General features: G+C 40.4%; 1 protein-coding gene across 1 annotated transcript in view; it reads left to right on the forward strand.

Moving 5' to 3' along the window:
• The first annotated feature begins 5445 nt into the window (after window positions 1–5445).
• The window catches only part of DMD (dystrophin), a 1374504-nt gene continuing 1363347 nt past the window's right edge, over window positions 5446–16602 (forward strand). Inside the window, 1 exon segment of the mRNA XM_068422827.1 lies at window positions 5446–5580. Coding sequence (XP_068278928.1) covers window positions 5490–5580 — 91 coding nt within the window. The 5' untranslated portion in view covers window positions 5446–5489.

Consider the following 16602-nt stretch of genomic DNA (forward strand, 5'->3'; position numbering starts at 1 on the left):
TAGGGACTTAAATATTTAAGCATTTACTGCATATGACAGAAAAAGCCAAAAGATGCCTAATGATAGCTATGAAAATGTAATTAGGCACTACTTCACAGAGAGTGCTTAAGTCTGTGCATGAGGCAATGGTGATTGCCTTTATAAATATGGTTGTGAGTGCTGTAACTGAGAGGTTATTTTGTAACTTTTTAGTAGAAGGGCTTTAATACAGGATAGATCACTGTGCAATAAATAATTCCTTTTGGCATTTATTTTTATTTAGTTTCAGTTACTTAAAGGCCTTTTTATTAAAGATTCAACATACATTTTTCTCCAGAATTAAGTATACTAAAAATAAAATCTAAACTAAGCATTTCACAGCACTGCTTTATATGTATATCTTTCTAATAAATCTTCAATTTTACAAACATTGCAGCAGCAAAAAATGCAGAAAAAGGCATAACACTATCCATCACCACTACAGTTTCATGAGGAAGTCTGTGACAAGATTTTGTGCAGTTTGCATGGCATTTGTGTTCCCAGGAGGTAAACAGGTCATCAATTTAGTAAGTACTTACCAGTAAATAAGCTTTCAGGTTTTTTACCATATTTAGAGTGCTGACTTTCATTTTTGCTTGAATAGATTATAAACCTAATTCTAAGATTAAAACCAAGCTTTTTAATCAACTGTGACAAAAAATATATGCAGTCTTGAGTAGCAGCTATGAAAGATTAAAAGAAATTACCTCTTTATTTTCAATACCAGTAGAGTCTCATTTTCCATTTATACCATGTGATTCTTGCTAGCTGAGGGAGTTGCCATAAATTAGTTAGATCTGATGAAGTCTGTAACACAGCCACAAATCCTTTTTGCTTCAAAGTAATCATTTTAAAGCATAAATTATCACAAGGAAAACTTTTATGTGTTTTTTCTGACTGATTGTTTATTAATTAAAATTTATAAAATAATTAAAAGATAATGTGAGTATCAGAATCCTACATAGCCAAAAAACTGGTTTTAATATGGGATGGGTCATGCACTGTGGGTAGAATAAATAATAACATCTCCTTTTTTTTTTTTCAGGGGAGAGAGTGTTTTTCTAGATTGAGTTTGACTTTTACCAACAGCTTCCTTACCTAGCTCAATCAAGCTGCAGAAAAAGTCCGGAAGTATCACAAATGGCCTAGCAAAGCCAGAATGTAACATGAACCATTGGAAGAGGCATGCATGATTTTGTAGGATTTAAAAAAAATGTTAATCCAGAATGTTAAATTTTCTCCTAAATTTTTGGACCTTTCTTCACAAGGAATATAATTACCAATCTAAAAATTAGGGCTTCTTCCCATATAAGCTTTTGGTCATGTTTTAATATTTGTTATGTTGCATATATTAATGAAAACGGTGGATAAGTCTAATTTTGAACAAGCAAATGCTTGTTCCAGCTCATAGTTGATGATAAGCAGCCACCTCAAAATGATTAAAAACAAGTTTGCCTTGAACATGCAACTAAAAAAAATCAGTATATTTAAGTGGAATCAAAGCATAGACATGCCTCTAAGGATAGATAATCTGTCACTCAGAACAGCTAACCTCAGACTCTGAGTGTATTTTAGAGTGTATTATTAAGCCATTACTTTGCTGAAATGGGCTTTTCATAATCTTCAAATATTGCGTTAAAATATATTGTTCATCCTAAAACATAACATCTAACTGGAGGCCTCCCTAGTATTTGAATTAACCAAGCCCCAGCTTTTTTACAATCAAACTAATAAATAGTTTTAATAGCATGCATTACAAACAGAGGATAAGATGTTTTTCTTGGGTGATTATAAACTAGGTGAAACTTGCTTTCTGGAACAAGAATGGACTAGCAACAGTTGCTAGTTAGTGTTTAGCATCATTGATCCTGAACATACTCTCTTCATTCTTAAATAACAAAGTACATGCTACACATACATACATATACACACACATACATATACATACACATAAGTACATGCACATGCATGCACACACATGCACACACATATGTATGCCAAAGAGCAAGACTTCCAAAAGTTGCATGTTTGAACACTGGCTATCAAAACCACCAGACTTTACGTTGTTTTTTTTTTAAACAACACAGTATGTTCCTAAGATTTGGAAATGGTAGTTTCAATTAAGGTTCAAAGACACGACATTTTTCAGAATTTACAGAGTGTGTTGAATGTAGGTTCTGCAGTGCTACAGGCATCAGCGTGATCTTCTAAGAGCCCTGCTCTGCATCTGAGCTTAAAACACACATGTACTGTTGCTCAAATCAGTGAGAAGAATTTTGGATGCACATGATTAGGACAAAGTGTTGCAAACCAGTCTCTTCGTTATTGGCTTTTGTGACGTGACAAAGACATTACTGTGACGTTTAGGGGTCTCAGTAGAAAAACTTCTTGATGATTAGAATAATTGTTCTGGGAAACAAGTGCATAAAAACTTTTTTTTCTGTTATTAACATTATTGAATAACTTATCAAAAGAATGTAATATATGTTGCTCTAGTGTCTTACCTTGATTTGGACCTCAGAAGTTTAAATACTTAAGAAAACTTGTGATTAGATTAGCTTCCTGGAGACCTGCTCTATCTCAAACCAGAATTCTGTTTGTGTGGAAAAAAGACCCGTAATCAGAATGATAACAAACACCACGTAAAATACTGCAGAAAGCAGGGAATTCTTACCAGAGACTCTCAGAACTTAACTGTGTGTGTGTGTGCGTGCGTGCAGAACTGGGATGCAGATTTCATACTTGGCTCCAAAACCTCAGTTACCACACACTAAGGGACTATGCTTGCTCGTAAAGTTAACCAAATCTGTTCTAGCACTGAAGTACTGCATACAGTCTTGCTGGGTTTGTAAAACAAAGTAGAACAGATTCAGCATTTAGTTAAGATAGTGCTCTTACTGTCATCAAATTACAGTAATAAGATTTTGGCTACTGATACAGGCAGTCTGGAGTGACAGAAGTATCAGCCATGAAATTTTGGTCTCTGTTCTGATTGGCTTCCTTCTACGTTCATCTTACGGAAGATCAGTGATGAGAACTTGGCCATAATGAGGCAAAATTCTCTCCTCTCCTTTTTGCCCTCCGGAACAGACAGAAGATCAACTGGAATCAGAAGAGGGAAGCAGCTATACTGTCTCCTCACGTGGGATTTAGAACACACAACGTATGGGAGGCTCTGGATCAGCTGTTGAGGAGTGCATGAATCCCATTTTAAATTCTGCAGTGCTATGTGTAGTATGGGGGGAAAGGAAGGCATGTGCAAACTGCCGTCTTCTCTAGAATGCAAACAGAAAGTCCACTTAAAAATGAGAGGCAGAAGTTGAGAAAACAAGACCTAGGGAGACAGACACAATTACCAAATGTCTGGATTGCTGGAACTGGGACAATCTAGCTGATAGTTTGGGAAAAACTTGGGGGTGGGTGATAACAGGGTAATAAACAGAATGGTGATATTGGAGGAGAAACTACAGACTGTCCTCACTAGCTGTAGTGCTGTAACCCAGCCTGCAATTTGATCTGTCAGGTTTTCTAGCAAGAGCTCCTGTGGTGGGAGCCAAAATTGCATCACTGGAAGTTTGCGAGAGTTGGCACACACCAGGCGCAACCAGAGGGAATTGAAAATGAGAATACGGACAAAGAAATATGTTATCTCTCCCATGAATAATCTGAGAACAATTTCATGCCTTTTCTGGGGCTGAGTAATGCTTTTTTATTATTTAAGGCTGGCGATAGTTCATTCTTTTCTCACTCACTTTGTTAGAGTAATAAACACTGATCATCACAAACAAAGCTGAAAAAATACTTTTGGAAATATCAGACGGTGCAAAACTTCCCACTTATTTCACCTCATAAGACTCTTTACAAATGACAAGAGGGTAGAACTGAGCCATGAGACAACACCTGTGTGGATGGTGTGCCCCATTGCTTCACATAGGGACAAGCCCCTTTCCTCAGGATCTGACTACTACCATGTACCTTGCTGCCTATAAAAAATCTTCCTCTAACTGTTCATTGTCTCTGACCTGGTTTTTCTTACCTAGTTTTATTCTGTTTTTATTATATTTAACTCTGTTATCTTCAGACAGGTACATTTATTCTGATATACTCTGGCATACATGAAGAGATTCAAGTCCTTTATCTATGCAAAGTGTAAGTGAAAGCATACATCCTTTCTACAGCTTATCCTTAATTTCCTGCCCCTCTGTATCTGTTTATGAATTATCTATGAATTGGTGTTAAAACTGAGAAGCAGTTAGGCTAAATTTGTATTAAATATGCCACATTGTGGCCCTATAAACTAACAAATAAAACCAGGTGATTATCTGCCTTCTTAGTGTCCGTATTTTAAGGCACAGTTTCTAACAGGCTGAATTTCTGTCACAGGGAGAGCAGGTATTTAAATACATGCCAGCACATTTATTTCCTGTGCCTCGTTGCTTCCCCCATGAGGTGATGCAAGCCTGGTGAGGTGAGCGGCCTGGTGAGGCGAGGGAAACTGAGCATAAAGGCAACTCCTGAATGTCAGTGTGGAGAGAAAATCGAAGGGAAAGGAATAACGGTGGGCTGGAGGCAGCCGACCAAACTGACATTTAATGGAAGGGTGCAAGGAAGCAACGCTAGCAGGAAGCATTTTGTCCCTTCACGGGGATGACAGGGGACTAAGCCGCCCCTTTTCCATATCAAACACATGGGGAATTTTTTTCCATGTCCTCCTTTGCTAAAGGTGGATTTGACAAGCCTGCAGGTATCAATGGACTATCACTCAGGTGGCTTCGGGGGTCTGCCTTGTCCTCCAAGCCGGGCTGGTCGAGCCGGGCACTGCAGGCAGCGCAGCTCGATCAGGTCTGCAGGACCTTCACCCCTCCAAGGATGAGGAAGAAGACAAACGCCGGCGCCTTCTTCATTTGCTCCCTGAGGCTGGGCTCCGAGCCCCGCCGCCCCGGCGGGTTGCACGGTTGCTCCCCGGGCCTGGCAGGGCTGCGGGGCACGAGGGGCTTCCGCGGCACGGCCCTGGGGTGCGAGGCCGGCACCCCCCAGCCCGCGCTAGACAACGCGTCTCCCCTAAACCCGCGCACCGCGCTGCCGGGAGGCTCCTCAGCGGAGGCCGGCGCGACGTAGAGCTGTGCGAGTCCCCCCAAAAAAGTTGAATTCCGCCTCCACCCCATAGCGATACGGTGCCTTAGTCCCCGTTCCCCCCCTCCCGCTACCGCGCAGTGGGTGCGGTGGGGGCTGCTCAGTCATTCCTGCCCTGCGTGGGGCCATTTGCTCGCTAATTGCTCCTCTCCTCATCGACCGCGCGTGGGGCGGGGGCGGGGGGTGGTGGCGGAGCTGCCGCTCCGGCGCTATTTCAGGGCGGGCGGCGCCGCGCCGCGCCGCACCTGTCCCGGCTCGTCCCAGGCTCCCTCCGCCCTCGCCCCGGCCCGGCAGCTCTCCCTCGGCTGCTTCCCTCCACAGCCCCGCGCTCCTCAGGCATGGCTGAGGTGGGACGCCCCGGCCCCGCTGCCGCTGGAGGCGATGAAGCCGCCGCCGATGAGTTCCGCGATATCATCCGCAGCCGGTCGGGTAGGCGCCGCTCCGAGCTTCTCTCCTGCTGGCGGGCGCGGGGCTCGCCCGGGCTGGGCTCCCTGCGGGGCGGGCGGGGCGGGGGTCTCGCCGGCGGGGTGGCGGCGCGGAGGGAGGCGGGCTGAGTGCAGCCCGGCGCGGGGGAGCGCGGTGCAGCAGCTCGGGGGAGCGCGGGGGCGGGAGTTAGCTTTTTTAGTGCTCTTTTTTACTTTATCTTTATTAGCTCAACTTTTCCTTGCGCTGTGCAGCGGTAGAAGGGGTTTTGCCCGCCGGCCCGCTGAGCGAATCGCGCATCCCAGTGTGACGGGAGCGACGTTGGTGTCGCTTTCGCAACGCGCGAGTGTCGCCGTGCGTCCCCCCCCTCGCCCCGGGTGTCCCCTACCTTGGGCTGTGGTAAATGGGCAGGATGGTTGTGCCGCTTGTGTTAGCGGGGCAGGTTGCTAAAGCTGTAAATGGAAGCAGCTGTAACGCTCCCCCAGAGGATATAGATAAAGTTTCAGGTGCCTGGGATCTTTTTGCTCTAGTCCTGGAAAGAAACCAAATCCGTGATAGTAAAGGTATTTATAGACCATTCAGTGTTTACTCATTTGCAGCACAAGTGCATGTGGAGCTACAAATTAAATTAACTTTTCTTGAAGCTATATGTGCTCGCCCAGTAAACAAGCCTTAAAATAATGATGTCCTTGCACAGTTAAATGACTTTTTAAAAATTATCTGTGTTGTACTTGTTTTAAGAAACAGCAACAAAATCCTTGCTGTGTATTATGGAATAATTAGAGCTCCCAGGGAAAATTTAACTTTGGAAGTGTTGGGGTGGTCATAAGCAGAGCTTACGTTTTCTGTGGCAGACTTTGTGAATGATGTTTTACTCCAGTAGTGTAAAGACACTCCTGCAGCAATACCTGGTGCTTTCCCACTGTAGTCTTATTGATGCAATTCCTGGGTTGATCTTTTGCTCCTGTAGCAGAGTGTTTCTTCTAATGTTATAAGACTACTGCATTTCTCATACTAATTGCTTCTCCTTCCGTTCAACATTTAAAAGGATGGGTCTTGCCCTGGTGGGAGTAGGAAGTGGTGGTGTTCGGTTGCTGTTCAGGTTTGGGTTTTTTTTTTCCAAGACCTGCTTTTGGCTCCCATGTTATGCCTTTTATCTAAGTTTCTGCAGCATGAGGAGACTATGAAAGAAAAAAGTGTCTGGTGAGCTGTCTCCATAGTCATTCCTGGTTAGGCTGGATGTGTTAGCTCTTATAGCAGCACATTCCCCATTCCATACTTAGCTCACTTACAATTTGGGTGGTGTAAAATGAAGGATGAGTACAATACAAAGAAAAGCCCCCTTCATTTAAAGGGTTGTCATGTTAGCGTAGAACGCTGTATCTGTGCGGTTGCTGGTTGGAGATGCGAGAAATTGAAGACTGACAAAAACAATATCTTCAGGTCCACATGATTTCCAGAAAGTGAAGTTGCAGTTAGTAAATTTACTGTTAGGTGCTTACAACTCCTAGCTGAGTGAGCCTTCCTTCTTTTTCTTTTTCTTTTTCTTTTTCTTTTTCTTTTTCTTTTTCTTTTTCTTTTTCTTTTTCTTTTTCTTTTTCTTTTTCTTTTTCTTTTTCTTTTTCTTTTTCTTTTCTTTTTCTTTTTCTTTTCTTTTTCTTTTCTACCAGTAACTACTTTCAATGTTCAGTTTGATTTCCCGTTTTAAAAATTCACTCCCTGAAAAGCTAGGCAGGAAATGTTACCTGCGTGTTTCCTAATTATCCCTTATATTCTCTGTTTCACTTGGAAAGTCTGTTTCCAAATCAATTTTGGTGGCAATATGTTAGGTGTATGGTATCATAATAAGTGTAAGATCTCAAATGGCTCTGAAATGATTTTCCGGTTTCCTGCTATAAAGTAGTATTAGAATTTAGGTGTTGGCAGTAGACATGGAGCAAACACTTACGCTTCTTAATTGGACACAATTCCTTGTTCCATTCTCTATGATGAATAAGAAACAGGATCAGTTTAAGGATCATAGAATTGTTCCAGATGTTTATAAGCCTGAAGAGATGATAAAATTCAATTTCCATGGTGATATTCATCACAGGGATACCTATTTTCCCCCCTAGTAATATACCTTACAGTGATCTCTTACTCCTGCTTATCTTTTTGTGGTTATCATCTAACTTTGAAATGCATTGCTTAAAAATCTGACTATGGGTTCAGGGAGAAATAATATATAACAAATTAACAGAGCTGTTAGCACAAGTAAGCTGAGAAGGACTTGGTGAGATGGTGCTTGTAAGCCTGAGGACAGGTTCATTTTGTTTGGGGGTTTTCTGTAACCTATTACCTAGGTAAGGCATTTCTGGAGTTGGGATGCTTCATTTGTTTCTATGTGTGTTCATCTTCAGTGATTTTGGATTGGAAGTTTTAGGAGGCCTTCTTGGGAGTGAAATGCTGGCACAGCCTTATTAACTATGTAGTGATGGTAAATAGGTTAAATTGTTCTCAGGTGGCACTTCCTAGGCTTGCAGAAAGGATTTTGTGATCCAGTAGGGAAGTTCTTGGTGACAGAAAATGAAGCTACTGCACTGAAGTCCTTGTAGAAGGAGCTTTAAAAGAGATTGTATCCCACTTGTTTTTTACTCTGTTTATATTAATTTCATGCTTCAGGGGTCTTCTGCTTTCTGGCATGGTGTGGAGGAAATTTTTGCCTTCCTGGATACAAAACTTGACCCCTGGTAGGTGCGGGTTTTGCCTTTTCATGAAACTAGAGAAAAGATAGGGTAGAATATGTTGATGTACTTACCATATAAAAGTATTCCACACTACTGTTTTTTGAGGTCTTATTCAAAAGCTCAGAGCACCAATATTTTTAATAAGGTGAATGGGCTGATGCAGATAGCATTGATCTGGGCATCCTGCTGTCCATTCTAGGTATAATAATTGGAAAAAGTTATGAGGATTCACTTCATGTAAAGACAAAATAAAAACTTAAAGCTTTTAGCACAATTTAAGGGAAAGCAGGCTCTGAAATACTCTTTCTGTTAACAAATTTTCTCAATAAAGTAACTTCCACAGTATATTACTACACAAAAAAATAGTAGAAGCAATAAAATACCTAGTAAATTGTTTAAAACCCAGAAAACAGTTGTATCGCAAAAGTTGCCATTGGGAAATTGTAATGGAATTGGGTTATCCCTGTTGCATCTCTGTGGGGATAATTACTAGCTCCAGCACTAACTCATCATTTTTCACTTCCACTCATACAGAATGGCTTGGATTGCCTGGGCATTTGAAGAAGATCGACACAAATGCAGAGCTTAGAAGTGAGGAATGTAAGCTGTGCTGCCAGAGAGGGACTACGCCAGAGAAGAATTTAGTGGTCACTGCAGGAGTTTTGTTCAGCATGTGCTTGTAATGTGATGACATAGGGAAATAAGTGCAGGAAGGTTATTTTTGACTCTTGTATATGGCATGGCTGATTCTAGTATGAGAAATGTGTTTTAAAAAAAGTCTTCACAAAAACTGAGATCCAAGGTGAATGTCTATGGAGCTCAGCCAGTAATTTTTTTAGTCCTGTTTTGAGAAGTTACAGAAGTGACTTTATTACTTTGAGGGTATATTCATGGATGCTGGATGCTGAAGGCCTAGCAGGAGAAGGCACAACAAGAAAGGAAAAGTGAAAGCTAACAAATTCAAATTGAAGCATGTGATATCTTGAGTACGGAAGATGGTTAATTTCTGGGGATAGATCCTCCAACTCTAGAGGTGTTTGATCCAGCACTTGGTGGTACTTTTTAAGTTGAGCTTTATCCAAATGTGGGTTACTGGACTCAATACTTAAAAGCCTGTTGTAAACCACCAGTCTCATGGTCCCTTCTGGCCATAATATTACTCATTTGTGAATCTTCTCTTCATGGAAGGACATTTTCTACCTGACTATTCAGTTTAATGCTTGCCATCTGAACTGGGCCTTCCCCAGACTCAATGAACCACCTTGCTGGTTGTGAGATTTACACCGAGCATCCTCCCTTTGTCCTGTGTGGGGGCGCTGGCAATTCTTAAAATATCAGTGCTCAACCAGAATCCATCTGTGTCTCAAGGTTAGTGGGCTAAGATTGATCCAGACATCTGTTAAGTTAGTATTAGCAAAAAGACAGTGTAAAACAACTGCAAATGTGAATATGTTACAAGTTGCAATCACTTCCCAAACCATTATTAAACATGCCAGTCTAGTAAATGTGGGTCTTTAATGTATTGTACTTGATGTCATGCTTGTTGAACACATGGAGACCATGTTTGGGGAAATGGATGTTGCAGAGCTTAATAAAACCTATTTTTGTGATTGTTTCTCTGAAGAACATGTGGTTTCCATTGCCCAGAATTTCTTTCTTGGCTATACAGTAAAATACCACCATCAAGTCCCAAATACATTTGGATACTTGCTACATTAAAAGAAGAATTGTTTTTAAAACCAATGTAAATACAACTCAAAGCAGAGAGTGGTTTTCTGCAACAAAAAAATCTGCATGCCATAAATTCTTTCTCATCAATTTAATGAAGATTTAGGTTTTATTATGACTGTTGCAGAGCTTAGTAACTGTAATCATGATTAGCAACAAAAAGCCCTCTAATTTCTTCAGTTCATACACACCCTTTAGAAAAAGGCCTTAAGACCTCATTTGTTAACTTCTAGCACAAAATTATGAAGACCTGGAGAAAGCTGCTATTATGACATAATGACTTTGCTTAGAAGAATGATTTGGCATGGTTCAGGGTTTGTAAGAGACGTGATCCTCTTCACATTTCCTTCTGTGGACTTGCATGACTTGAGGTTTTGACTAGAGGACAATCGTTCTGGTCTTTATATACAGAACACCCGTTGTTAGGAATTGGCACTAAGCAGTGTTAAGCAAGTATATATTCTGGACACTTGGTTTCTTTTTGTACTTTAATGCCATTAAAAGGTGTAGTTACAATGTATAGTGATGATACAGATAGTTAAATAGACATATAGTGGTTCTTCTCCCTTTTTTCTCCTCCTTGCTCCCTGCCCCCCTCCTCCAACTTCATTGGTGTGGAAACTGTAGGTGACTAGAGCTGTTAGTACATATCCCAAACTGGATAACTTGAGTGGATGCTTCTCCCCTTCTCCCTCAAGCATCGGGAGACTTGACAGAGTTCCCTGGGTTTGTCAGTGCAGAGGGAACAGCACAGGATGCGCTCTCTCTTTTTGGCTGAAGCATGTCACACTCCCCCTCCACACAATGATGCCTAGTGAATGTTAGCAGTATGTCTGATGAGAAAACAAATTAATTGACAAATGGTTCTGTGTAATGAAGTGTATATGCTGTATCTGAGGTGTAGTAGCTTGCTGATCAGGGGAACCTTGTCTGCCAGCACAGCTCTGCTGTGCTGAGCACCACGATGTGAGCATGCCAGAGGGCTGGAACAGAGCGTTCACCATGCCCAAACGTGCGTGCTGCTCATTGTCAGAGTGTTGAAATGGCATTCATGGAGTGCTTCTGGGCAAGAAGATAGAAGCGATATCTCTGCTGAATCTGTCTGAACTTTAGTGGCATGCTGCTGGGGCATTGCTGCCCCAGCTGCAAAGAGTTGGGTCCCCTTCAAAAAGAAAAGAAATACCCTCATGGCTGCTGAAGGTGGAGATTTGGCTCTGAGGAATTACATCTAGTGCTTTGCAGTGAAGGGAGACTTGTACATGATATCTCTATTCCTAAAAGTGCAGTGTGTGGGAAGAACTGTGGATCTTGTCCAAAACAGCTTTAGTGTTTACAAGCTACTGTATGAGGGGAAAGTATAGGATCCATGTTCATAAAGCTCATGCATGTGTTCAAATAAATATCTTACATACTTATTTATACATAAATATTTTTACATAGGAAATTTGGTTTTGGATGGATATACTCTAATGTAACTTAAAGAAAAAAAGAAAACTGTGCAGATAAATCTGAATGAAACAGAATTAAAATGTCAATATAAACTGTTCAGGCTAATTCCTGGCCTTGCCTGTTCAGCCATGGTTTTGTGAGGCACTTGTAGCATGCAAAGCCATTGCAGGACAAAAGACACTAGTGATGTGGTAGCAATATCCTCCTGTTCTTGTTCATCCCACTTCAAGACATAGATTTGTGAGATCTAATAAGCAGAATGAATTGCTGATTTTTAGCCTGAATATTGGGATTTGGTGAAACTAGGGGTTTCTGGTAATGTTTACAGTCACAGCCTGTAAAGGTATATTTGTAGAAGGTAATTTTTAAGTATGTGGTTTAGATATGTAAAAATTTCATTATTGAAATCAAAATACTTTTGCCGAGTTCAGGATTTCATCCTGTGCTTTAAACTATTGTACTCAAATAATTCTTTTTTTTTTCCCAGTAAAATTAGATTATTTATTATTTTCTCACTGGCATTAAGTTTCCAGCTTAGTTTTCTTTTGTTTTGAGGTATTTCCGTTATTTCTATTATACTTGACAGTCTTTATTTCTTTTTATCAGAAGGAGAAGCTTATCATGCACCATATAGTCTCCTCATCTTGCTATAGAGGGTGCCTTTCTCTGTAGGCTGAAAAAATGACTTTTGGGTACTTAAGTGGATTTTGTTTCCCTATTTATGCATTTAAAAGGCATGGGGTCTGGTATGTTCAGAAGTGCTGATCACTTGCAACTTCTGTTAGTACTCAGCCATTTCAGTCTGAACAGAACTGGAGGGGAGGGAAATCCCTCCTAAAAGCATTAACAAATTGTTTCAAAACTTAACTCCTGTTAAGCAGTAGTCTCTTTGCTCAAAAGTGAGCACTTTTTGTTTCAATGGTAAAAGGTAATTTAAAGAGCAGTTTAGTTCAAATATTAAATTTAATATCTTACTCTTTAAATATCTGGTTTTTAATTGCCTGCCTTCTGTATACTGTTGCTTCGGCAACACTATGTTTTATATGTGAAGAAGTTCTGATGTTTGAAATGTAAATCTAAAGAAACACTATAGATTTCTAAACTAGCTTTAGAACTGCAACATCTGTAATCAATTAGCATTTTAGCTAGTTAAGTGCAGGTATGTGGGTTTTCTTATGTACTACAGCTGATTCTGTCCTGTGGATAAGTACCCACATCTTGTTATTAACTGTAAGACTTACTGGACATTAAAGGGGTCTGCTGCAATTTGAATCTCAAATTGAGAGAACTCAATTCAACACTTCTGTCTCTCCCTTTTTAAGGTAGGAACCATCACTGACTTGAATGAAGTGGTGACTTGTTTGTGGTCACCAGTAGTGGAAAAAAACCCACCCTGGCATTAAGTAACTTTGAAGTATGAATGTTTTCCTTGTGAAAGTAACCTGTCCCCTACAGTGTACCAATGCCTGGCTGTGTGGTGCTCCATCCATTGTTGAATCTATGTAATTACTTTAAGTAAAATCCCATCTCTTATTTCTGGAGCTTTATGGGCAATGTGCTGTTTTGTGTAATCTGGCAAAAGTATTGTATTGAATTTCAAGGTTAGTTTTATGCTGTCCTTATCCTATATGATTGATATCAAGAGCATAATGTGATTGAGTTACACTGCAGCATGCAATCAGATACCATAAATAGTATTATCTACATAAAGTCTTGGAAGTGCTTGCTGGGCTGCTTCTAAAGTGCACTTTGGCTTGGATATTGAAGCCATAGTTTGGACCATCACTTTTAAATATCAATCTGTTTATTAGGCAGATTATACACTGGTTAACTAATTTATTTTCTCATTTGAAAGACTGATTGAATTGTAAAGAAATATACACTAGCTAAAGCAAGTTTATATTTTTTTTTGTAGCTTACGGAAGCTCTTTTTACCTCTTGTTCAGTCAGTGTACATGGTCCTTATCAAACAGGAAGTGCACTCTTATCAAATTATTTAGGACATTTGTCCTCCCTAGCAATTTTCATTTCTGCCTTGTTTTACAAGGAGAAAAAGGGGGAAAAAAAAAAAGGGATGTAAATCAGACTTTCCACAAACCTAGTGTTCTACCTAAGTTAATAATAATGGAGGGAAGGAGGAGCTGTAAAGAATGTGAGTTAGTGAAAATTTCTGGACGACCAGTGGTCCCAAATGAGCTTGCTGCAAAGAATGTCTGGCTTTTTTCTTTTTTTAAAGGCAAGGCATATTTTAGGAAATAATGTCTGACTTCTATCTCAAGGTGGTATATTAACAAGCAATCATTGAAGCAAAATTTATTTAGCTATGATTTCATGACTCTGTGACGTTAACTTTTTGCTAGATGATGGAGTATGCCCTCTTCATTTTCTCTAATGCCAAGGCAAACATTATTGTGATGTTTGGAATTTATCAAACTGCTTACAAATGGATTAATACAACATTTCAAATTTATTTCATAAGATCAGTAGAAGTGATACAAAAATCAGAGATCTCCAAACCCCCTTGCTTTCTAACTTTCCTCACCGAAGTGGGAAGCTAGGTGCGGCTGAGTAAGGAGTCCGAAAGAAAACTCAATAACACCAGAATGTGTTATTAAGCAGGCATTCTTTATTGCAGCGCTGGGCAGCACTGGGGATTATCCACCATGAGTGCTCCGCCGGTTTGGCAAATTTTCAGAGAATATATACCATAACGTTATACATAGTCATAGGATTTCCGAGAAGTCATTTACATAGCCATGAGATATGCAAATGTACATTCGCATGCGCAGTTGTTTTCCCTGGTGGTCATCGGGGGTCTTCAGATGAAGGCTTGTAGTCTTCCTCACTGTGTTCACTGATTGACCCCTGCTTCTGCGCAAACTCCGTCTGAGGATCACGTAGGCCACGTCCTTCGAGGTAGCTGTTGCAATTCCCTTATCTCATGCATCGCCCATCCTATGGCCCAGTCATCTGAAGTGAGACCATCCTGGAGCCTCCTTATCTTACAGCCATTACCACTTTTCAAATTGTAAAAGCTTCCCTTTGTTTTGTATATCTATGTTAATCGAGTGTCTAAGGTATTTTCAACATCCCTTGCTCTTGGGGACCCCAACTGTTTCAGAAGTAGGCTAACGTAATAAAGGTTGTCTACCAAATTTATATTCAGTAGTATTTTTGTTCTTCATGGCCTGTGCTGCAAACTATATTCATGAATTGTCTTCAGCCTTGCAGGCTGCCTTTAAAGTGTGAAGCATAAATCTGTTACACCTATGACCTAAGCCTATTTAGCCCCAAGTGTGCCTTACAATTTTAGGGCCATCCTCTCTTTAGACTATCTAGCATCACAGTAAGCACATATGTTCCTGAACAAACTAGCAACTGGGAAAACAAAATCTTCTATACAGCACTTCTGTTTTTATGTTGTTTTTTTCCACCCACAATAATAAGGCTAATTCAATCAGGCTTTCTGTGATCTTTCCCCTTTTATATCAAGTGCAATGTTTTGCTGAACACTAGAAGGACATAACTAAGGATTGGCAATGTGCCCTTGCGAAATATTAAATTCTTCAGCTGAATGCTATCTGCATCCTCAGAAGGAATTCTGTTTGTTGTGGAAATCAGGTTGCATGGATTTAAGCAATAACTTCATTGCCTTGCAACTCTGGAAGAGTCTCGCTGGTTACTGCTGGTCTTCAACTTGACTGAAATGTCAGTGTGCTGAAAAAAAATCCCCTGAATCTGCAGAGGACTTGCTGCTTGGTTGGTGTTCTTTCCCCACAGGTTTCTTCACCCCACAGATGGGTGAAGAACACTTCTACTGTGTGAAGAAACTTTCTGCTCTGCTTCCCAACCTGTCTTGGACTTGCTAAATTTATGTTAATGTAGTCATACTTTTTCCCTCTGCTTTGTGATGCTGACAGCTGGCAACAGCAATAATGGCAGCAGTGTTGGAAGATGTCCTGTCCTCTGAGATGACTGCTCGGTTCTTTGTTGGTTTTTAATAGCTGTACAGATTATCCGTAGCACAGCAAAGAGCTACAGGTTGAGACCTGGTAATACTGCACTGAAATATGCTACTTACTCAGAATCTGCATGCTGACTTGATCAGAGCTGTGCAATGTGGACATAACCTGAGGTTGCTTCTGTTGAGGTAGGCTCCTGTACTTCCACACTCTGAAAGTAATCAGGAGATAATTTTGTTCATTAGAGATAATTAAAGGAAACACTGAGTACTGATTGGATATAATATCCTACAGTAGAAGTTGCTAAACTTCCCTGACCCCCTTGAGGGGAAAAAAACAAGAACTATTTGTTTGAAAATAACCAGATGGGTAAACACAATGGTCATTAGGCAGCCTTTTCCCTTTCTGGTGAGCTATCCCATATGATCTTGTCTAGAACTGTGGTCTTATGGGTTTCTACCAGGTGTACTGCTAAACAGAAATGATTCCACAAAAGGAGTGTGAGGTTACGATTTGCATGGCAGTGTAGAAAATGAATTCATCATGATGATTGCCATTTGGCTGATGGTTAAACAGAGGCATAGATAATACTAATGCATTCTTCTTACAAGATTGAGAAGTCAATTAAACCCCATGCAGCTGAGACAGATCCCTTTTCATCAAAATTTCTTTCAAGGCTCATGTGACGTCCTCCAGATAATAAATTGGCAACTGGGAATGGAATACTAAAGCCAGTTCCATTCTTTAAACTCTTAATACAAACTCCCTCAGGATACTTTAGGGAAAAATCAGCTAGAGTAGATTTCCCCCCCCCCTGCCCCCATCCTTATAAATTTGCTGTAAAAAAAAAAAAAAAATCCCCTGCCTGACTCATTTAGACTTATGTAAAATATTCTGCTGGAAAGTTCTTAGTGATGTGATATGTCAGGATTTCAATCATCTGTTGTGGGAAAGAAGAGAAGGTACAGTGCATAGACACATGACTACTGCAGTCAAACAACTAATTCATATTCAAAACATAAGCACTCACCAGGAAGAGTTTAAAGCTGTGCAAATCTAGAATAGTTTTAAAAACTCTAGAGCTTAAGGTTTATGAAAGCACTATATCTTCATGGCTAGGCTTTTTAAAACAATTATTTCTGCTTAATTGATATTAACAATAT

This window comes from Nyctibius grandis, chromosome 2, assembly GCF_013368605.1.
Source record: "Nyctibius grandis isolate bNycGra1 chromosome 2, bNycGra1.pri, whole genome shotgun sequence".
In the NCBI taxonomy this organism is placed as follows: domain Eukaryota; kingdom Metazoa; phylum Chordata; class Aves; order Nyctibiiformes; family Nyctibiidae; genus Nyctibius; species Nyctibius grandis.